The following is a 20,935-nucleotide window of genomic DNA, read 5'->3' on the forward strand; positions in this document are numbered from 1 at the left end:
AGGAACGCTGTGCGTCACGACATTGGGCTCCAAGCATCACTCTTCCATGGACATCGATACGACGAGGAAGATTTGACATCTGAGTCTTGGCCATGCTAATTGCTCGACGGAATCCTAGTTCCACCTTCTTTGGATCACCAATTCCTTCCGTCAGGCGCCCTCAGGGTCCTGCTTCCATGATGCACGACAGCGAGGCTCGTGAGAGTGAGGTCCTTTTACTCTCTCTTTTTCCCAAGCCGGAGCTCCTCGTACTCGGGCCATGTGAGCGGAATCCATTGGCCCCATTCCAAACCCTCTCTTTGCGCTCGCCATGAGATAAGGTCATGTGTGAAAGGCTTTCCACACCCCTCGCATCCAGGCAAGAACAGGACCGGGAAGTGGTCATCTGAGTCACAGATGCAATCACCACAGCGACTGCAGGAACGGGGGCCTGGCCATCGCAGCTTTGAGCACCTGGTGCATTTCAGCACTCGTCCCATTTCTTTTGGTGTCCCGCCACACTTCGCGGGGCCCTTCCGGTGCAGGTCGTGCAGGCGCTCGGTGATGGATCCGGGGCAGTCGTAACACGTTTGCAGCGTGCGCACGAAACCACTGGATTGAATTTGCATTGGCCCCCGCCACACATCCATCAAACCGGTTGAGGCCAGCCAAGACCGCTCGACCGTGTCAAAATGGCGGCGCGCTCGAAGCTTGAAGCACTTGAGACAAGCAAGCTCCACGCCCCATCCTTTGCTTTTGTAAATTCCTTCATACTTCAGGAAAGCAATCTTAGCCTCGTCAGACACTAGAGTCAGTGGGTTGATGATGCGCCTGAAGCAACAGTTGGTCGCAGCGAGGAAAATGGCCGATGGGTAGTCCAGGTACTGGTAGATTTGGTTCTGCAGTTCGCCAGGCAGTGCGCCGATGCGGCCATTGTCTGCTGATGATGTCGAACAGACCGAGCCGAACGCATGAGGAGGAGCCGGCTGTGGATTTGGGAGGTGCGTCAGTTGATTGTGTTGGTGCTGAAAATGCTCGGGATGATCCATGTCGCGCCCCTCTTGGTCGCCGCAGCCCAAGACAGTTTGCAGAAAGCGGAATGCGCTCAAGGCCCAATCGACGGTACGCGACAACATGAATCGGGTTCTATGGAGTTGCGAGGCTACGGCCTTGTCGCCATTTTTGATGGAAACCGCTTGACGCGGAGAAAGGTTGAGAAGAGCGTCGAAGTCGGCCTGAGACCAAATAATTCCTTTAGCAACCATGTGGAGAATCGACGGCTGGAAGAGCCTCGCAGCCCGGCGGCAAACGCAACTTTGAGAAAAAACAGAAGTCAATGGAATCTGGAGCAAAAGATAGTAGATGATGCGGCAAAAACAACGAAGTAACAATGCGACGACGTTAAACTCAGTCCACTGCAGGGCAAGAAATCTGCTCTTGGAATCTTCTGGCTTTCCTTGACGACTCGAAACTCCAGGCCTTCCGCCGTGACGGAGTACCCCAGAATCATCTTGACTCGTCCATGTCGAAACCGGGATGGGACTAGAACAAGCCGGCAAGCATTGCCGGCGAGCCCAATCTCAATTGGAGCAGATACCATTCCCCGTCTGGATGCCTTTGAAAGATTCTTGCCCTATGTATCAAAGCTTTCCAAAAGTCCGAAAATGGGAGCCATCCAGGGGCGAGTTCCCCCAGCCGGGGTTCTGAACGCCAAGCTGTCCAAGGTGCACTCGGAAAACACTGTGTGCATCTGAAAGGTGTAGAGCTCATGCGGCCACGACCGCAGTTCTTGCAACCCATCATCATAAACCACGGCAGGAATTTTTCCCAAAGCGCGCTGACCCGTTTGTCAATCTCTTCGGCTCCACAGGAGAAGCAGGAGCGTCCTGTACCGTCAACGCTGTGCACGGCGCTCTGTGCTGGAAAGTGGTGTCTTTCTTTTACGCGGAAGCAGGTAAAGCAGGCGGGTTTGTGTCTGTTTTGCTCCAGGAAGCACAGCGCGTACCGGAGGAAGACGAGTTTGTCCTCGTCAGAGACCTGTGTCAGAGGGTTGACCACGCGGCGGAAGTAACGGTTGGTAGAGGCGAGTAACATGGCCGCCGGATAGTCGAGATGCTTGAAGATTTCGTTTTGGAGCTCGCCCGGGAGTGCCCTCAGAGGATCGGTTGCGTTGCGTTCTGCCATGATGGTGGATTGGAGCAAAAGGCTGTGGGGGGGAGAATCCCGCGTCTTGCTCTCCCTTGTAATGCGCAGAGAATCAATTTAATGGTAGCAAAGGCGGGAGCTCATGCGTTGAGTCAGTGTTGGTTGAGATGGAGAAGCATGTGCGGAAGTACCGGGATAGCTCGCAGCACTAAGCCTATTTGGGCATGGCGGGTCGTTGATGTCGTCAAAGTCGGGGCGTACCTTACAAACGGAAGCACTGCACTTTCCTTTCGACACGTCGGCCAAGAAAAGGTTTGATTCTGACTACATGTACATGTACCATGGATGGGTGCTTTCATTCTCTCGAGTCCCCTCAACTGAAGCAGCTTGAAAGTTTGCTTTTGATCGCCGCGAAGACTTTCAATGCTCTTGCTGCACTACTTTCATATTGGTTTGGCGAGCATGGACAACGACATAGGCCGGGAAGGGAGATGAGGGAAGCAAGAGCCAAGTGCTGACACAAGTGATTGCTGCTAGAGAGCACTTGAGAGATTTCCAAAAGGTTGAGTTTGCAGCACAGAAGACTGCTGTTGTGATCTCTGACCTGGCTCACAGATCTTGTCTCGCAATATTCATCCGAGCTCCGAGTTTCATCATGTCCAAAGGGCTCTACTCAGCACCCCTGGGCACAGACTCGCTGCAGGAGCTTGTTTGACCGTCCTTCCAGAAATGTTGGGTTGGAGAGGAAAGATTTGGGCAACGAACGTAACAATTCTATCGCCAGAGGCCATACATGACCTGCGCAAGTCGAGATGGCGTTCAGTGCCACGTGGAACAAGTACCACGCGAGGTACGATACTCCGCCCACTGTCCCGCAATCCAGGGAGCCTCACTGGAACCTGAAGGCGGAAAATCCCGATTACTTCCAGCCCGGAACATCTGCCTGGTTCCTGCACAAAAGTCTGGGTCGGGTCCAGCTCGTGGTTGAGAGGAAGGACGACGCAGGGCCGAGGCCGCTAAACTCGTCTTGACCTCGCGGACCAAAAAACGTCGACCAAACAACACCTTGGCCTTCCACGCTCATTGGGCGTCGGCTGTGATTCTCCAAGAGGCTTCGACATCCGCGAGCCGAGATTGCTACTATCGTATCTTGGTGGGAGATGCTGAGGCGGCTCGATCCCGAAAAGGGCATGGGCGCCAAAGGTTGTTGGCCGCTCGTCGATGGCAAGCTCCACAAGCTCTTCTCGTCGCAGTCTAGTCTTTTGTCTTGGGAGAGCTCGTTGACAAAAAGCGACGGCTGCAGATTGAATCCGTGGAGAATCGGCCTCTCCAAGTCAAGTCCAGATCTACCGTGGAGAACCACTCTTTGGTGTCGAAGCTTTCCAGAATCTAGCCAGGCCTGTCAACTATCGGCCAGAGCGCTAGCGTCAACGCCACGCTCCAAACATTTTGTCACCACGAGTCCAAGTCCTGCAAAGTCCCGTGGTGACCTTGTCGACGCGGTCATTCGGGGCTGTCGTTGGCACAAGACTTCTGAGCATCCTTTCTCCGTCGGTTCATGTCCAACTATGACGCTGGTGCTCTAGTGCATCCTCAAAATTAGGACTTCTATTTCCAGGACTCTTCATTGCTTCTACGACGGCTTCTCGTATCTCTCGAGTTCCGCGCAGTGTCGGCGGCTCAAAATAGCCCACTTGAAGATAGAGAATCCGTATCCGATATCCGCGCGGAACCAAATCCCCCACAATGCGGTTGGCGCCGTCTGGAGTAGCCACATTGTACCTAATGAGGCAAAAAGGCCAGCTTAGTGTCCTTTCGGACAGGTCCCAGGCCATGGCCTAGCGGCTCGGTTAATCCAGTGGTACTGAAGAATACGGATGGAAGCTGGAAGCTATGCCGGAGTCCAGGTCCACGGCAATGCCGCCTTGTAGCGCCTGGTTCACGGCACCGGACAGAGGGCCCTGTGCCTGGACCTCGAGGCTTCTTGTATATCAAGGCCGGCCTTCCCTTCTGTTTCTCATCATCAGCTTCATCCACAGTCTCTTGTGTCCTCGTTCAGTCCTTCTTTCTTCACTCTTTGAAGAGCATTCGTTCCAAGTCAAAGTCAGTCACTACCAGACCTCGACCGTCGAAATGAAGAATTCCGTTTTCGCTCTTTCGGCCCTTGCTGGCATTGCCATGTCCTCGCCTTTGGCGGCCAGGGACAACGGTATTACCGTCGACCCTGCCTGGCCAGCTGCCCCATCTCTCAAGGCGGACTCGACTGCATCCTACGTGCAGGCGGCCGCCGCGAGCGCTGCCAGCAACCTCGTTGCAACCCCAGTCACCACGCTGAAGAAGCGTAACTACTGGTATGCCAACTGCGCCAGTACCACCGTTGCAACCACCATCACCAGCATCGTCAGCAGCGCTTCTGCTACCATCACCAGCGTCATTACCACGAGCAGCGTTATTACTGTGCCTACAACCACGGCGCCCATCATCACTTGCTCCATCAGGCCAACTGGTGCTGGCATTGTCCCGACTCCTGACACGGACGCGGCTTTCCTGGCTGACCAGGAGTTCCATGACGATGCCAACAAGGCTCCTCTTGCCGTCACAGGTCAGAGCGGCATTTACACCCAGACATTCAAGGACCTCCAGGGAGCGACGGATATGAACACGTACATGGGCTACAAGACGCTCGACAGCTACGACGTCGCCGGGTGCGCGGCCTTCTGCGACAACACCAAGCTGTGCCAGTCGTTCAACATCTACGTCGAGCGCGACCCGCTGTACGAGCAGAACGACCCCAGCTGCAGCAACGCGTCGACCATCTACTTCAAGTGCTCGCTGTACGGCTCGTACATTGACGGAAAGTCGGCGACCAACGTCGGCCAGTACCAGGGCCCCTTCCACGTCGTCATCACCGGCTCCAACGGCTACAGCATGCCAAACGTGACGACGACCAAGCCGCCGACCTGCAACCAGCCCGGCAGCAACACGTGGGGCTCGGGCAAGCCGTGCAACGGCGGCGGCATCGTCAAGAAGCCCGGCAATTGCATGGGCTCCAAGTTCTTCCCGGGCCCCTTCGACCCCATGGTGTGCTCGGCGTACGCGTCGGCCCAGGTTGCGCTCAACCGCAAGACGGGCAACTGGTGGAACCCCAGCAGCTGGCTGCCGTGCAGCAGCTTCAACGCCTACACGGTCAAGCGCAACGGCGTCGCCATCGGCATGCAGTGCGTCCTCTTCTACAACGCCGTCTCCCCCTCCACCGACGTCGTCCCCTTCAACCCCTCGTCCGGCTCCGACTCGTACACCTGCGAGAGCTCCCTCATCTACACCGTCACCAACGGCTGGTGGACCTGGCTCAGCAGCTTCTTCTAAGCGGAGCGATTTCGGGCGTAGACGACGACGACACACTTGCGGGCGCTTGGGACTTGGAGTTTTGTGGACCGGTGGGAAAATATCCTGGGGTGTTTGGTAGAGTGGGTTTCAAAATTCTCGTCAATCCTTTGGACACTTTTTGATTTGCTGGATTTGATGCTGGTTTGGTTGCTTGGACCTCTGGCTTTTCGCTGGCATTGAGCCGAACTCTCCTTCCGGCCTTTGTGCCTGGGTTGCTTTGGCTTTTGGTTGCGTTCTGATTTTGCTCATCTAGATAGCACGACTTGGAATGGACTGCTATAGAAAACAGCTCGTGCCGTGACGATGCAGTGAAGGGCGTCTTACCTGAGAGTCAACTGATGATAAATGGCCTAGAGAATAGCCTGCGCGTCAGAGCCCCCCCAACTCGATGACCAAAGCTTGGGCACGCCACTGGTCCCAGGGTGCCACTATTGACCTATTAATTTGTGCAGTGCGCGGCGCGGAACGATATGTACAGAAATGAGATACCGGATGCGAGAATGATGAGAGCACTAGACTGTACGCATCAGCAGCAGAACAAATCTCGAGTTGTGACCGATATTCCAAACACAGGCGTTTCTACACAAGTGCGCCACGATTCATCAAAACCTCTTCCTTCTGCCTTCGACGCTCCAGCTTCTCTTCCAGGACTTTCTTCTTCTCGTCGCGTACCCGGTACCACTCTTCTTTGGCTCTTTGACGCAGTGTCTTCCGTTGGTTTTCTTTGATCTCCTTGTCCCTTTTGGCCTGCTGTTCTCGGCTGTACCTCCTGTCCAACTTTGCTTGGTCTTTCGCAGACAAAACCCAGGGTTCCTGCAAAATGTCCCGCATGTATTTTGCGGTCCCGACCCAGTTCCTGATCTCGTCGGCCGTGCTTTTGATCACCGAACACTGTTTCAGCTCTAGCTGGTTGATTTGGCGGTACGAGTCGAGGGAGCATTGGACGCGGAGGACCGTTCCGATGTCGACGACCGTCCCATCGACCAGGACGTTGAGGAAGCCGATGCCACTTTCGACGCGGACGTTGGGGACGACCGTGTTGCTTTCGTGAGTGCCCGTTTTGTCGAGCTGGTCGGGCCGCAGCCGTTCGAGCTTGACTTCAACCGTAGCGCCAGAGCCATCGTCGAGGGTGAACAGGACGAGGAGGGGCGTGGGCGCTCCAATCTCGACGACGGTTCCAACGACGCGGACGAAGCGGATGGGATGATTCAGGTAGTAGAAAAGTCGGAAGAAAGGTTTGTGTGACATAACGCTGCTAATATAGGTGGAGTGACCTAAGCAGAAGAAGAAGTGTAATGTTAGCGAGGAGCAAGGAGACTTTTAGGAGCGACTGAGCGGGAGGTTGCATGTCGTGTTTACCTACCCAGGCCGGGCGGCGGTTTGCGCAGCGCGTGGACGCCGGCCGCAGTGAGTTTGGCCCATGAGTGGTACGTCGGAGACAGGTCGAAATAACGCGGGGGATAAAAGGTCAGACTCTGTCGTTCCGGTTGGGTGGTCATGACATGGCTATCGAGCTGTGTTGGAAATCATTCAAGGCAGACGAGACGCGTCAAGAGGGGTCCCCGCTCCGGCGCGAGGTCACATGGCAGATTGATAAGATTAGATGCGTATCCCAAAGCTCCAACCCATGCCTGCCCTCAACCTTCCCCAAACAACAGCCCTGAAGCTGAACGACATCATTACAGCTAACATGTCCGCCTCATTTGTCCCGTCGTCCTCGCAATCCGTCTTCACTCCATCCTATTCCATCCCCATCAATGCGCATCCCGGCGCTGTTTTCGCCCTTTTGACCTCCCGCTCAACATGGAAAGATTGGAACGGATTCGTACCACACGCGCACGTTCTGAAAGCCTCCCCGAACCCTTCAGCTCCGCGGTCTGGACCACAAGATGATGCGCTACAAGTTGGACAAGTGCTCAAGTTTGAGGTGCGAACACGGATTTGGGGACATGAGGTGACGGTTCCTGGAGGCAGTGCCGAGGAAATAACGTCCCTCTCTACACCCGAAGACACAGGATCAAGCGAGCGTGGCGTCTATCGTGTATGCTGGGATGTTTGGGGCATGCCGCCTTGGTTGCTCAAGACTTGCCGAGTGAACGAAGTTGTTGTCGAAGGAGACGGGCAGGGAACAGAGGGCGAAAGATGCACGTACAGGACGTACATGACATTCGAAGGCCCGATGGCTTACTTTGTCAAGTGGCTCACAGGATGGATGGTGAAAGACGGCCTGAAGGTCTGGGGAGAGGGCTTGAAAAAGGCGGCCGAGGCAGGACTGAGAGCATGAGGCAGAGGCAGGTGACGGACGCAGAATGGCGTTACGGATACGCGGTTCTACAACTACTCAGCAGTACGAATTGGTCCTCCAAGAAGGTGTCCGAATCCGGACTTTGCAGTTCAGCAATAACAGCACAGGTTGCACACTGCCTTCATGGACCGGATTTGGCTACACGAGCCAGCGGGTTTGCATCCTTCGAGTGGATCGAAGCCGTTCATCTTCCTGCCAAAGGACCTTCTCGGATCCACCCTTCCGAGCAACGAATGGCATGGAACGCCTTGTCGGACAATCTCGTCGATCTCCTCACGGAACCTCAGCCGTCTGACTGGACTTTTCCAGCTCTAGACTAACCCACGTTGCACGTCGCATCGCAACGGAGCCTCCGAGCGTGTTGCACAACACTTGTCCAGCATTGAGCTCCTGGAAAGGGGCACAACATCCCCAATATTGACCAGATCTCGCGGACACCAAGCCAAAGAAGGACGCGATTCCAACCAGGACCGGGTTTTCGAGACAACTGAACAGTCAGACTTGTTCTTCTCGGCTTGTATCTGCCGCAGACAGCTACTTCTACTTGCAGTAAGCTAAACAAGCCAATGTCAAGGCGGGGTCAGCAACAGGGCTCAGCCTCCGCAAGGGGAGCAGCGCATCAGCGCTAACCCCCACAATGAACGATTCTGGTCCTTGTGGCGCCAAGTGACGGCCTAGCTCACCCCAAATAACACGAGCACTGCTGGTTCTCCCTACTGGAACGTTGATGTCATTTTGATTTTGTTTGGATGCCGCTCACTTCCAGCGCAATACAACAGATCAGGTTGCAGTTGTCCGTAGCAGATCGTGTCAGCAACGAACCACGGGGCGACGCACGGCGTGGTCGCAAGAGATGACGAAGACATATAAAAGAGCTGAGCAAAGGTCATGGGCTGGCTGGCAGTACAACACAACTGCCTCTTCCGTCCCTGCCAACATCAGGAGTTTTTCAGAAACGCATCGAATCATTTCCTCGATTAAAACATTCCCAACACCATCACAATGTTCCCTCAGCCCGCCACATTTCTCCCGCTGCTCCTGCCTCTCGCGGCAGCCGCTCCAGCAATACTCGATTCTCGCGGCCTGCTCAATCCCGCGCCCTTCAAGCTTGTCGCCAATGTCACGGCCTTTCCCATCACGCCCAACGTCACCTCGTACGAGGCTGCCTTCAAGCCGTTCACAGACAAGTCCTGCATGGGTTCCGTCTATCTCGTCCCGTCCGGCGGCGAGAAGTGGGCGCAGTGGACGCTCACCGACAACGGCACTACGTATACGACTGTCAACCGCGACCCGAGCGGAAACGGCGATGGCAGGGGTAGCACAGGTGGTATAATCGTGACGCCTGGTGGCACGGCGACGGTTCCCTCGGCCAACACTGTCAATGTCAACGCGTGTGGCGTGGGAAGTCCTGGGGTTGGTATCGTGAACAATGAGTTGCTTGGATGGAAGGACGGATGGACTGGGGGCTGGATGGCCTGCCCAGTGTCGCTTGTCCCCGGATCGTACGGCAAGGCTGGAGATATTGTCCTGAGCGTCAAGAATGAGGGTCAGAGGACCATCTACGGGTGTTCGAATGTCGACTTGAAGGTCGTGTATGTTTGAGAAACAGGACGAATCCCTCGGTTACAGGATGCACGCAGGGAGAATTCAAGTCTTCGGCGCTTGGAAGGGACAGCTAGGAGTCTTTCAAGAGTGTCATGATGTTGCGAGGCTAATTCTCGAAAAAGACGAATTGATCAGAATTCCCGACATACATGCAGCAAGCTAATCGTGGCCGGCATTTTGCCATTTGAGCTTGCGTTTCTGAAGAGCTTCCTGTGGCTTGCGTCTTCCACTGGGTCCCAGCCGAAAATGGATTCTGGTCTGGACTCAAGCTCTCAGCTGTGGCTGAACCGACGACTCAACCAACTCACAAGAACACTCCAGCTAACATAGGGATTGTCACAAAACTACTGATTCTTTACGTTCGCCTTGTGCTGCAGGTCAAATTTTAGACAGCGGAAAACATGCCGCGAAATCCAGAGCACGAAATCACAGGGCGTCTATTCCAACCATGCGCAGAAGCTGAAGCACTTACCCCCACTGAACAAATCCGCGCGTGTCCAGAATGCGGGCTCTTCTTCTTCCACTGCTGCGCGCACCCGGACACTATCTGCCACCAACGAAGCGTCGTCTTCATCGACGGAGCCTGCACCAACAACGGCCAAAACGACGCCGCAGCCGGCTACGGCGCCGCGGTGGGAGTGAGAGAGGACCAACAGTTGTCCCAGCAGTTTGGCTACGCTGTTGTGACAACTAAACAAAGAGCAGACCTGATTGGCGCCGTTCTGGGTATCGACCAGGGCGAGAGCTGGTGGAGGCGCGAGAGGGCGCATCAGAGGCAGAGGGGTGCGCAGCATCACGAGAAAAAAGAGCTCATCATCGCGACCGACTCCGAGTACGTCATCAAGGTGTCGACGGAGACGCTGCCGCGCTGGAAGGTATGTGTCGTGAGCACTATCAAGTCTCGCCCAACTAACTTGTTCTTCTGAACAGCAAAATGGTTTCGCCACTCCAGACGGCAGAGGGCCGGCCAACGCCGACTTGTTCATGCAGATTGACTCGCGGGTTGAGAGGATGCACGATGTGCTGGCTGTTGGCTTCATGCACATTTCCAGAGAACTGAATGGGCTTGCTGCCAGCTTGGCTCAACGGGGAGTTGAAGTGCATCGGGAGTGGCAGGAGATGGAGAGGGCGAAGATGCCTGCTTATGGTGCCTTCGATGCGCTTTGAGGGAGTGTTCTTTGGCGTCGCATTGGGAGACTGAGCATGGCTGAATCACTTCAAAACTAACTGTCCTTCGTTCAAACATATGTTGGGGCGAACATGGTATAGAGAGCAAATCTCCAGTTGGTGCAAGAGGGAGCATCATGCCTGGCGATGATGACATTCGGCGGCTGCAATGCTTATAGACTGATTCTGGGGTGATGTCACTTGTCAAGGGGGAAAGGATGGAAGAAAACGCTCAACATTCGATTAACGGACAACTGCTAGTCTACCATCCAATCAAAAGCACATATTGAAAAAATGGTGGTTCGACTGGACCACTTTTTTGACTCGGCGTCCTCGCAGCGTTTGGGCGTCGACCAATTGCCTGACTCAGTTAGCGCGTCCTGCCTTCGACGCGTTTTCCATCCGATGTGATCCGCTCCCTGTCAACTCTGACATCGCACGTCTCTCGCCCGTCAAATCACCAGCATGTTGAGGAAAAAAGCACCAGTACCGCCGCCACAGGAAGAGCTTGGAGTCATCGGGCGCAAGTGGCTCCTCTGTCCCTTTATCCAGCAACACCAGGTCGAGGAAATCATTCGGAGCTGCGAGTGGTGCGGGGAGTACTTCTCGCTGTGCTGCGTGCACCCCTTGAGCGGCCAGAACAACCAGCGCGACAGCCACGTCTGCCACCACCGCTCGCTCGTCTTCACCGACGGCGCCTGTCTCAAGAATGGCAAGGAAGAGGCGCGCGCTGGCTACGGCGTCGTTGTGGGAACGGCCGAGGACCAGTCATACAGCGTGCCCCTCGAGGACGAACACGTGACCAGCCAGAGAGCCGAGTTGATTGGGGCGTACGAAGGCATTGTGAAGGGCATGAAGCACTTTCGGGAGAGGAAGACGCATCCGATGCCCGTGGCCCAGGAGAAGCGGACGGAGCTGGTCATCGCAACCGATTCCGAATACGTCGTGGCGGGCATGACCGAGTGGCTGCCCAAGTGGAAGGTGAGCACTCATCGAGCATTCAAAGTGGGCGGCGCAAGAGATCTCGGGCTTACCACGGTGCGCGTGTAGGTCAAAGGGTTCAAGAACTCGTCGGGCAAGGCGCCGAGCAACCTCGACCTTTTTCTCAAGATTGACGAGAAGATCAAGGAGCTCGAGGAGCCCGAGGATATTGTCATTGGCTTTTGGCACGTACCGCGCAAGTACAACGTCTTGGCGGACAGACTAGCCAAAGGCGCTGCTGAGGGGCCGGCGGAGCCCGTTGACCAGGCCGAAGTTTGAGGGCAACATGCCGTTGACAAGTGATGAATGCTCCTTGGTGGTGCCGTTGTGACCGAGCTGGTTCTGTCGAGCGTCATCAACCCATGCAGGTGACGGGAAGTAGCGGCAGCTGAGGTTGAGGAAGAGCCGCGAGCCGCATCGCGATTGAGGCGAGAGTCGGGCGCAAGCTGGCGCCGAGCGCATGTGCGGACGCGCCCGAGACGTGGAGAGTAAAGAGCAGGTAGACATGTGGCGAGAGGGAACACTGCCAGTCGTTGGAAAATACGGCGTGTCCAGGTCGTAATGTTGCTCTCCACCATGATCTCGGGCACAGTGCGAGGATGCCAGCAAAATGCTGGCATCATGTTGATCCTGTCGAAGAGCATCAAGCCGAGGGAAAGCAAGTATATGAAGCAAGATCACCTGAGAGAAGGCCAAGAGCACTACATAGAGGAAACCCGAAATCCAAACCCATCCATCATGATCTGCGCGTGCCAAACCCCAAAGTCCTCTTCCACCAGCACACTGACCTGACCCCTCAAGCCTGCAAACCACCCGCTATAAGGCAATAAAGCCAGACAGATATGCGGGTGGATTGAGAGGAGCAGAGGACGTCGGCCCACTTCAATCCTGGGCATGCCTCTTCTGGTCCTCTCAATCCACTCCTTTATTTTAATTTTTGGTCTCCTCTTGTGCGCCATGGCCGAAAAGGGAAAGTCCATGTGCGCAGGTTCGAGTCGCTGAGCGCGCCGTATTCTTTTTCGTGGCGTAGTCTTGCGCTGCACTGAAGTGTTCTGAGGGCTGCTCTACGGCGTCCCCCAACCACGGACCTATAAATAATCAACTGCCCTATATAAAGCCAAAAGTGCGAATAATTCCCAAGTGGTAATTTAGCGTCATGGCCGTACCTCCCTGAAGCACAAGGAGGCAGGTACGGCCATGACCCTAAATTGCCACTTTTTTTCCCTCACTACTTTGTTGATTTGCTAGAAGCGAAACGTCCTAAAACAGCAAGTGGATGTGCGCAAGTTCGAGTCGCCGGGCGCGCCGCATTCTTTTGGATGGTGCGCTGTGACGAGAGAGAGGTTTCTGGCCAGAGTAAGTGTCGAAAGAGATGAGACTTTCTGGCAACGTGTGTGCATCTTGGGAGCTTTCATTTGCTCCGTAGATGCGCTTAAGGAGCATTCATTCGCTGCCAGAGGTGCACTCAAGGAGCATTCATGCACTGCTCTCATTGCACTTGGGAAGCAGTCGCTCATTGGTGCACCCAGACCAAGGAAGTCTCATTTCTTCCTGTGGCGGTGGTTATCTTGCTTTTTTGCCATTGCGTCTACCTTGTCGTCATATCATGGCCTTGGTGTTCTACGCCCGCGGGCCCAGATCTGAAAGTTCAGAAGCAAGATCTCCGATCCGCCGCCCTAATGACACCGGACTGGTCGTTGCTGTGTGATCGTCTCTGCGACCCGTCTCGATTCTTGACGTCGTCTGAGCATTCCTCACGAATCGAATCAACCCATCCCATCACGAGCAATTCACTGGCGTGAGGCTGCTTCTGTGAGGTACGAGAATTGTGGTATACCCATCCTAACGCCAGCCCGTTTATATGCACATTTTAAACAAACACTCTTGCTCTTTCTGAAAGTGTCTCAAATTCTCCCACCCGCCTCCGCAAAAGTGCTGGACCGGGTGTGGAGATTGTGTACGAAAAAATGCGTCGCGTGCCAAATCCAATGCTTCCTATTTCCTTTATTTCCGCTTGTGGGGTCCGACGAGCTTGGGGTACATGCGCGACAGGTGGTAGTTGATGTTGTTCGTCTTGGTCACGTTGGATTTCTGGAGTCTTCTGGTTAGAGTTGCGACGAGTTGGCGGACTGGCTGAAGTGCTGTTACCGGCGCGTCCATGCACATTCTCAGTTGTTGCTCAACTGCTGCGCAGCCTGCTACGTTGTATCCGTGCGAAGCCCAGCAACCTGCATGTTGCACATCAGCACATCTTTCCTGGGAACAGTTTCAAGACAGAGCTGTCGAGCGTCCAATCCAACATGCTGCGCCCACAGCTCTTCCATGACCATCACTCCTGAGTGTCTCTCTCCAAGTCTTTCAATGTATCCGGCAGCAAGAAAGCTTCGACGTACCCAGCACTGACGACATGACACCCAGGCATGGGTTGGGCTCGACGATGTTCGGGTTCTTGACGCGCAGCTTCGGCAGAGGAGGCAGCGGGCGCTTTGGAAGCTTCGGTCCGTTGGCCTTTGGCGGAGGCATTGTCGATGTCTGCGGTCCAAGTCGTGGCAAAGGTGCGAAGGTCGGTGCAATTGAATGTCGTAGAGCGACGGCGTGGTCCCAAAATCCAGCCCGGCCCGGCAGAAATTCGGCGTCTCGGCAACGGCCACGCTGCGATCGGCACGCCCATGTTTACATCGCAGCGTCAACGAAAACATCACTACCCGAACTGCGCCCACACGTCGACATCTTCTACCCTTGCGCCGGCTGAGTGAGACTGGATCGAGTGGTGTCCAGTCTTCTCGAATCTCCTCCATCTGCAGGTTTTCAGTGCGCTTTTGCGAACCATGACCGACTCCTCAACAACGTCCACACCGCCGCCCGCGGAGCAAGGACAACCCACGCGACCTCCGTCCTTCGACGCTTCTTGGGATGCCACCGACGCGTCTGCCTTTGATCCCGCCTCTCTTCCCCTGGCCAAGGCGCCGCGCGCTTGGGAACGCCAGCCGCACTCGCCCTTTGCGCGCACTGGCAAGTACCGCAAGGTCTGGAAGCGCAACGAATTGCGAACGACTCGATCGCAGACCAAGACTGGCGATGGGAAGGAGTCGCTGAACCAGGACGAGGACGGTGGCATGCAGAGTCCCAGGAAAATCGTCAAGAAACGCGTTCTGGACGCGCCGCCTGAAGACCCAACTGCGACGCCGGGCAGGGTCCGCCCAAAGAGCAAGGCTTTCGCGCCGACGCGGTATGATGATTCGCCGCGAAGACACAGTGGGAGGATCGCACGTATGCAGCAGCGCTCTTGGATTTGTGATGTCGAAGGCTGACAGACTCAGGCAAACTTGTTTCCATGGACCACTCCGAGTCGAGCTCTGCCACCTACGGCTCCGTTTGGACTGGCGAACAGGCAAAGGGTAGCATGGGATCTAGGAGGGCTTCTTTGCAAATCATCAAGAAACGAGACTCGCTGTCTTTGGACAACACGCTTTTCGAGACGACGACGGCAACCGTACAAGACTCTGCGACCTCAGAGACCGCGCGTGAGGAAACCGCTGATGAGGTCGATCAAGATTCCGCATCATTGTCGATTACTAGCGAACAAGAGGCGGAAGAACAAGTGGTTGAGCAGGCAGCTGAAGAGGATGAAGGTAGCCCCACCCGCGAGGTGAATGCGAAAGACGAAAACCGGGACATATCTTTTCAGGCAGATGCTGCCTCCCGCGCTGCTCCTCTCGAGGCTGTTGACTCGGAGGCCTCTGGTCAAGACACAATGCCTGAGAGCGGCGTTGCCGATACTGGGAGTGAAGAGACCCTGGAGCTGGAGAACGCTGCAGAACAGCTAGGCAGTGCCGATGCGCTGCCAATCGCAGCACCGGAAGACAAGCCGCAGCACCGAGTTGTTGAAGTTTCGGAAGAGCAGGATTCAGATGCCCTACAGCCAGAGACTGCGCCAGAAATCACCTCTCCCGCCACGGCTGCCCCCGGCAGTGCGCCAACTGAGGCCATTGCGGACTCTGATTCGATTGTTCATGATGGAACCACTGGTGGTTCGGAAATGCTTGCGCAGAGTCGATTGGAAGCAGATAACCAGGATCGTCAACAATTCGAGACGGCGATACCAGAGACCGACACCATCAACCATGATGCCCAAGAGCCAGAGGCTGAGGTTTCAGTGCAAGAAGCTGTGACTGAATCAAATGAAGAAGGCACCGCGGACGCGTTTGAAGAGGGATCTGTCGCCCAAAGGCCGGACGTTCAACAAGACGAGGAGCAGGAGGAGCCCGATCGATCCGCGCAACTTGAAAACGAAGTTGAGGACTCTACCCAAGATGCTGGCTTCTCCACGAGCCCAGTGGAACCGCCTCGAAGACCCAACCTAGAATTCAGCGCTAGTTCGTTGTTCGGCGAAGCTCTTGACACGGATGACGGAGAGAAGGAGCCAGAAAGTGCAGAAGCGGACTTGAATGAGACCGGTAGCGACGGATCTGAAGATGCGGAGGATTCGTTGATCGACATGCCATCGCCCTCGCTTTCAAATACCGAGTCACCCAGGTTCGCTTCTGTTGCGGACACTTTGACGCTCCACCTTCCGGAAAACCTGTCATCTAGGGAAGAAGATGGTTCAGAAGAGGATGCCTCACTGGAATCACCCACGGATGCCGACACTGCCTATCTGAAGGAATTCCTCTCTCGAAGCGATGCGGCAAAAGCAAACCGAACGGCTTCAATGTCGAAACGCGAGTCCTTCACCAACCGCCGGGATTCGGGTCGCGTTCGGCAAGCTCTTGCGTCGCCACGAGTGGCCCTCGAATCAAAGGATCCCAACTCCCCTCTCAGCGGCGACTCTCCATCGAAGCGATCAAGATCGGAGGAAGAACTAAAGCCCTCGATTAAGAAACCGAGACTGGAAGCAGAGGCCAAAGTTCTGCCTGCCGAGACGGCCTCGCAGCCGAGCGAAGACATTACTGCAGATCTAACGTTGGATCAAACTCCGACAGAAAAGAAAGAACCTACCCCAGAACCCAGATCTACCCGTCGCAGCTCCAGGGCACGAACGACGCGCATCCCTTCGACTGCAGCAGCACCGGCGCCGAACCGCATTCCTGTCCGCCGTGCAGATGGAAACGAGCCAGTCGTGTTGAAGAAAACTGAGGCTCAAGAGCTTGCAATCGCCACGCGCACGAACACCCGCCGCAACAAGGGCGGTGCTGTAGCTGCACCGGCTCGACTCAAGAAACTCCAGGCTGAGGCGCTCAAAGCCGAACCTTCACCAAGCGGTTCTCCGCTCGTCTGTTCCAACCCCGATATTGAAATATTCGAGGCGAGCATGATCAAATGGGACCAGCAACTTGTTTACTTCCAGGACATGGAGAATCCCACTCCGGAATCTTTGTCGGACGATGAGCTGGCCAGCGGGGGCGTTGACGAGAGCCTGAAATCGAAAAGGGCTACTACACCGCGTGCAAGGCGCACACGGGGCCTTGGTGCATCCAACGGGACCCCCGCAAAAGGTCTGCTCGCACCGGCAAATCTGCTCCCCGAAAGTGTACAAGCAGAAGTTGAGGCAACAAAGTCTGAAGCTAAGAAGCCCGCCAAAGTGGGCAGGCCAAAGAAGGCCAGCACTCCAGCCAAACAGACGACTACGGGCCCGCCGACAAACTTGGATCCATTGGCATCCCTCGTGGAGAGCGCCGAGAAGCCGCGAAAAGAAACTCCCATTCCCCTTCCCAAGCCCAACCCACCGAAGTTTCCTCCGTCACAACTTCCCACTCCAGCTCCGGTTACGGCCAGGAAGAGCCGTCTCCAAAGTCCCAAGAAGATCAAGCTGCCTGGGCCTGTACAGCCTGCTGCCAAACAAGCACAGAGCAAAGCAGGTGGGGTAGGGATTACGGGCGGTACACCTAAGAAGATGCCGGTCACTAGGCTAGGTGCGACGAGTGGCGAGAACACCGCGAACGCGACGGGAAGCAGCATGAGCATTGGACAGCGGAGACGCGCAGGGAGAAGGGCGTAGACGGGAAGGCGAAGCCACACAGCAGGCGAGAGAGCATAGGTGCAGTCGATGAAATGGACTTGCATGGGCTGTTTGATTTCGGCGCGTGGGTAGACTGGATACCCCTTATCAATACCATCCAGGGACATTTTCAGGCGTTTGAGACCACGGAACACGGTTATGCGGCGTTTCGGGAGGATTTGGGCAGGGCGTGGCTGTGTTGTCTGTTTCTCCAACGATTTAAACGCTTGTTTTGCATAGTGTAGCAGCGCGATTTTGCTCTTCTGCTGTGCTTCTTTCCGACAAGCTTTTCCCCGGGCGTACGAATTGGGTTTGTCTGTGCAACGCGTGCTGGGCCGTCGTTAGATGAGAAGCCGGAGATGATTGACTTGTTCAGCAGTGCCCAATGTCGGTGGAGACGCAAGGGGAATATGGATGATTGGCGCAGTGAGGCGCTTGGGAAGACGGCTGACCACGGTTCCCTTTGGGGAATAGCGCAAGTGATTGGTGTTGTTCACCCAACGTCGAGTCGACTCTGCCTCTCGCACTGATCCTGCGGCCGGCTCTGCGACCACTCGATTAGACTACCAACAGCAGCCACATCACTGCTTCTGCGCGGCGCTGCAGCTGCAGACACACATCACTCGAACCACCGGGGTGTTGTGGTGCAGCCGAGCGTGAAGACCATGGGCGGGCGCTTACAGCTCGCCAATCAGCTCCCACGATGCACGAGCTCACCTCTCACTGGCCCAACTTTCACGCTTCCCGTCTGCTGCTTGTTCGCATTCCCTGATATATACAACGTTTCCCATGCAGCCCCCGAGTCCCGTCGTCGCTGTCGCAGCTCTGTCGCGACTTGGTCGTCAGCCACCGCACACCAACCCGCTTCGGCATGAGTGATCATGTTGAGAGCCACTTGTGGACCGCTGAAACGAAAAGTCGCACTACTATTCCTCCTCACCATTATTCGACCCGCAATCTCGACCCCAGGAGCCTTTGACGTCGACTTTACCAAAAACGTCGCGCCGGCCGCGAAGAACAGTCTGGACGACAAGAGCCGGCTTCCCGCTCAGGTCTGCGGCATTATCGGCGCCTACCTGGCCTTCGTTTTCCTGGTCGGCGTTTCACTGCTCACGTTTGGACGCAAGATGCGGCGCGCGGTGCATGAACGAATCGACGTGGTCAAGGCCAACCAGTCGAATGGTTTCGAGCTGTCGCCCATGTCGCCCGGCTCGGCGACGCGGTCTAGATGGTGGGCGCCGCAGAGCCCCAGCCGTTTGAAGCAGGCGTTCAAACGAAACCCGGGGACTACAAATCCTGAGAGCGTGCCCACGAGTCCGCTCAGCGCAACCGAGAGCATGGCGTCTTTTGACCAGCACTTTTTGCGGAACCAGCAGGAGCAGCGCCAGCGCGAGATGGAGAAGCTGTATGCTGCCGTTATGGAGCATGATGAGGAGAGGAGGAAGCAAAAGATCCGCGAGTCGGCCGAAGAGCTTGCTGATGAGGATGCCATTCAAAAGGCGGCCAGAGAAGCTGTTCAGAGTCCGGCGAGGCTCAACACCAACTCGCTTTACCCACCCAGTCCGGCCAGCCCCTCACCACAGAGTCCTGTGCGCGCCATCCATTCATCTGGTGGCAGCCGTCGTCAATTCTCTGGACCTCCACCAACTCTAAGAGAAGGACAGGGGTTTGGCATGCAACAGGAAGAGCCGCAATCTCTGTCGCCGCGTGGATTCTTCTCAAGGGCCAGGACACCATCCTACGGGTCGTCAGAGAGCAAACCACGCCGCTCGATCCGCAACCTCCGCATCAGCAGCCCCATCCCGCGCTTCTCAGCCGCAGAGCGTGACGAAGAAGCCAGGACGCCGCTCTCTCCACGGCACTACACCCCCGGCCCACCCCCTGAGCCGCCGTCCGCCACGACGGTCGACACGCCCACGACAGCCGAGTCGCTGGGGCCCTTCCGCTACGACGACCTGGACCGCCCGCCAACATACTACCGGCCAGACGTGCCGCAGCAGTTCGCAAGCCGCCGCTCCGCATCCAGCCCCATCAAGGACCCCTACCGCAACAGCACGAACAACAACAGCCCTCCGCCGCACTTCCCGCTGCAAACGCCCACCTCGCCCACCGCCGCTACGGTGCCCGTCCTCCTCGACCGCCCGCAGCACCACCAGCCGCCGCCGCCCGCCCTGCGCCTGGCCACCGCGACGCACTCGTCCCAGCAGGGCCCGCCGCAGCACTCGGCCGCCTCGAGCACCAGCACGCTGCCCTTCCGCGCGCTGCACCCCGACACCGACGCCTACTCGCCCGTCGCGACCAAGACGACGGTCCTGGAGACGCGGCACCGCGGCGGCGGCGGCGGCGGCGGCGGTTTGCTGTCCCCTGCGTCGCGGCTGCGCACGCCTGGCACCGCGGGAGGTGGAGGCGTGCCCATGACGCCGTATTCGCCGTATATGCCGTTTACGCCCATCACGCCTGTTACGCCGCACTTGGTGACGCGTAAGGAGCGCAAGATGCGGGAGAAGGAGGAGAGGAGGGCTAGGGGACGGGCGGGGGTGGTTGATGAGGAGGATGAGGTGGGCGCTGTGGATTGGGGTGATGCTTATTAGATGCGAAGCAGGGAGTTGCTGTTCACAAAATGTGGTGGCGTGTTGGAGAGGGGATGTTTCCTGTATTGCATTCTTCCGTTGGATTTTATTTGTTGGCGGCTGGCTGGCTGGCTGGCTGGCATTCTGTCGAGACGGGTTGGATTGTCTAGAAAAGCCATAAGGCTCTGCCTTGCAGAAATAGCTGCAGTAAATTGTACTCCCATTCGATGTATATCTACGCCAAAGCAAACTCGACCACGCGCTCCTCGCCCCCATCAACCTCAACAGCACCCTCCCCCTTCACCTCCCTCCCCAAAACACTCACGCGCCCCTTCGTCCCCGCCGGTGCCTTCACCTTCACCTGAATCTTGCCCTCGTCCTCCTCCCACGTCCACTCCACCTCCACGCTCCCTCCAACAACCGGCACCCTTCCCCTCGCCCACCTCACGCCCAACGCGCCCCTCACAGCCTCGACAGCCGGCACGACGACCTCCCACGCCGCGAACCCCGGCGCCGTCGGCCGCACGCCGAGGACGTACATGGGCAGCACGTAGCTGGGCGCGCCGCCCCACGGATGCGCGAGCGATGTGTACGCGTCGAGCGCAGGCACGGGCGCCGCGCCGTCCAGGCCGGGCGTCATGTACTCCCAGCTGGCGCCGGAGGCGTAGGTTGGGTCGAGCATGGCGGGCCACTCGCGCGTGAGGAGGTGCGTGAGGGCGTCTTCTGCTGCGGCTGTCGCGGTGCCTGCTGGGGAGGCGGCAGTGAGCGCGGCGAAGATGGCGTGCAGCAGGAAGTGAC

At 56.7% G+C, this 20,935-nt stretch overlaps 11 protein-coding genes across 11 annotated transcripts; 7 read left to right on the plus strand and 4 right to left on the minus strand.

Moving 5' to 3' along the window:
- Positions 1–1,382: 1,382 nt before the first annotated feature.
- On the minus strand, positions 1,383–2,285 carry J3D65DRAFT_180799 (uncharacterized protein). The gene has a single exon (XM_066794335.1). It carries the CDS (start codon positions 2,161–2,163, stop codon positions 1,522–1,524), a length of 642 nt encoding a protein of 213 aa, XP_066649777.1. The 5' UTR covers positions 2,164–2,285; the 3' UTR covers positions 1,383–1,521.
- Positions 2,286–4,102: 1,817 nt separating this feature from the next.
- J3D65DRAFT_643203 (uncharacterized protein) lies at positions 4,103–5,798 on the plus strand. The gene has a single exon (XM_066802069.1). The coding sequence runs from the start codon at positions 4,258–4,260 to the stop codon at positions 5,488–5,490; it is 1,233 nt and encodes a 410-aa protein (XP_066649778.1). The 5' UTR covers positions 4,103–4,257; the 3' UTR covers positions 5,491–5,798.
- A 231-nt stretch (positions 5,799–6,029) lies between these two features.
- J3D65DRAFT_643205 (uncharacterized protein) lies at positions 6,030–7,027 on the minus strand. Its single transcript, XM_066802070.1, has 2 exons — positions 6,875–7,027; positions 6,030–6,785 (listed from the first exon to the last, which is right to left on the minus strand). Exons 1-2 carry the CDS (start codon positions 7,008–7,010, stop codon positions 6,091–6,093), a joined length of 831 nt encoding a protein of 276 aa, XP_066649779.1. The 5' UTR covers positions 7,011–7,027; the 3' UTR covers positions 6,030–6,090.
- Positions 7,028–7,201: 174 nt separating this feature from the next.
- Positions 7,202–7,795, plus strand: J3D65DRAFT_672733 (uncharacterized protein; the record flags this gene model as incomplete). Its single annotated transcript, XM_066803514.1, has 1 exon — positions 7,202–7,795. One exon carries the CDS (start codon positions 7,202–7,204, stop codon positions 7,793–7,795), a length of 594 nt encoding a protein of 197 aa, XP_066649780.1.
- A 925-nt stretch (positions 7,796–8,720) lies between these two features.
- On the plus strand, positions 8,721–9,569 carry J3D65DRAFT_643209 (uncharacterized protein). Its single transcript, XM_066802071.1, has one exon. The coding sequence runs from the start codon at positions 8,819–8,821 to the stop codon at positions 9,416–9,418; it is 600 nt and encodes a 199-aa protein (XP_066649781.1). The 5' UTR covers positions 8,721–8,818; the 3' UTR covers positions 9,419–9,569.
- J3D65DRAFT_643211 (ribonuclease H-like domain-containing protein) lies at positions 9,570–10,885 on the plus strand. The gene is made up of 2 exons (XM_066802072.1): positions 9,570–10,296; positions 10,352–10,885. Exons 1-2 carry the CDS (start codon positions 9,823–9,825, stop codon positions 10,586–10,588), a joined length of 711 nt encoding a protein of 236 aa, XP_066649782.1. The 5' UTR covers positions 9,570–9,822; the 3' UTR covers positions 10,589–10,885.
- Positions 10,886–11,053: 168 nt separating this feature from the next.
- J3D65DRAFT_562731 (ribonuclease H-like domain-containing protein) lies at positions 11,054–11,848 on the plus strand (the record flags this gene model as incomplete). Its single annotated transcript, XM_066797582.1, has 2 exons — positions 11,054–11,569; positions 11,639–11,848. The coding sequence occupies 2 exons, from the start codon at positions 11,054–11,056 to the stop codon at positions 11,846–11,848; spliced, it is 726 nt and encodes a 241-aa protein (XP_066649783.1).
- A 1,725-nt stretch (positions 11,849–13,573) lies between these two features.
- Positions 13,574–14,092, minus strand: J3D65DRAFT_562764 (mitochondrial 37S ribosomal protein mS37; the record flags this gene model as incomplete). The annotated part of the gene is made up of 3 exons (XM_066797584.1): positions 13,574–13,660; positions 13,718–13,797; positions 13,963–14,092. 3 exons carry the CDS (start codon positions 14,090–14,092, stop codon positions 13,574–13,576), a joined length of 297 nt encoding a protein of 98 aa, XP_066649784.1.
- Positions 14,093–14,397: 305 nt separating this feature from the next.
- Positions 14,398–17,567, plus strand: J3D65DRAFT_672737 (uncharacterized protein; the record flags this gene model as incomplete). Its single annotated transcript, XM_066803515.1, has 2 exons — positions 14,398–14,839; positions 14,890–17,567. 2 exons carry the CDS (start codon positions 14,398–14,400, stop codon positions 17,565–17,567), a joined length of 3,120 nt encoding a protein of 1,039 aa, XP_066649785.1.
- An 803-nt stretch (positions 17,568–18,370) lies between these two features.
- Positions 18,371–20,377, plus strand: J3D65DRAFT_643217 (uncharacterized protein). The gene has a single exon (XM_066802073.1). It carries the CDS (start codon positions 18,449–18,451, stop codon positions 20,156–20,158), a length of 1,710 nt encoding a protein of 569 aa, XP_066649786.1. The 5' UTR covers positions 18,371–18,448; the 3' UTR covers positions 20,159–20,377.
- On the minus strand, positions 20,373–20,819 carry J3D65DRAFT_608029 (uncharacterized protein; the record flags this gene model as incomplete). Its single annotated transcript, XM_066798539.1, has 1 exon — positions 20,373–20,819. The coding sequence occupies one exon, from the start codon at positions 20,817–20,819 to the stop codon at positions 20,373–20,375; it is 447 nt and encodes a 148-aa protein (XP_066649787.1).
- Positions 20,820–20,935: the final 116 nt, after the last annotated feature.

This window comes from Phyllosticta citribraziliensis (genome assembly GCF_038025025.1).
Source record: "Phyllosticta citribraziliensis strain CPC 17464 chromosome Unknown J3D65scaffold_18, whole genome shotgun sequence".
NCBI classification, from domain to species: Eukaryota; Fungi; Ascomycota; class Dothideomycetes; order Botryosphaeriales; family Phyllostictaceae; genus Phyllosticta; species Phyllosticta citribraziliensis.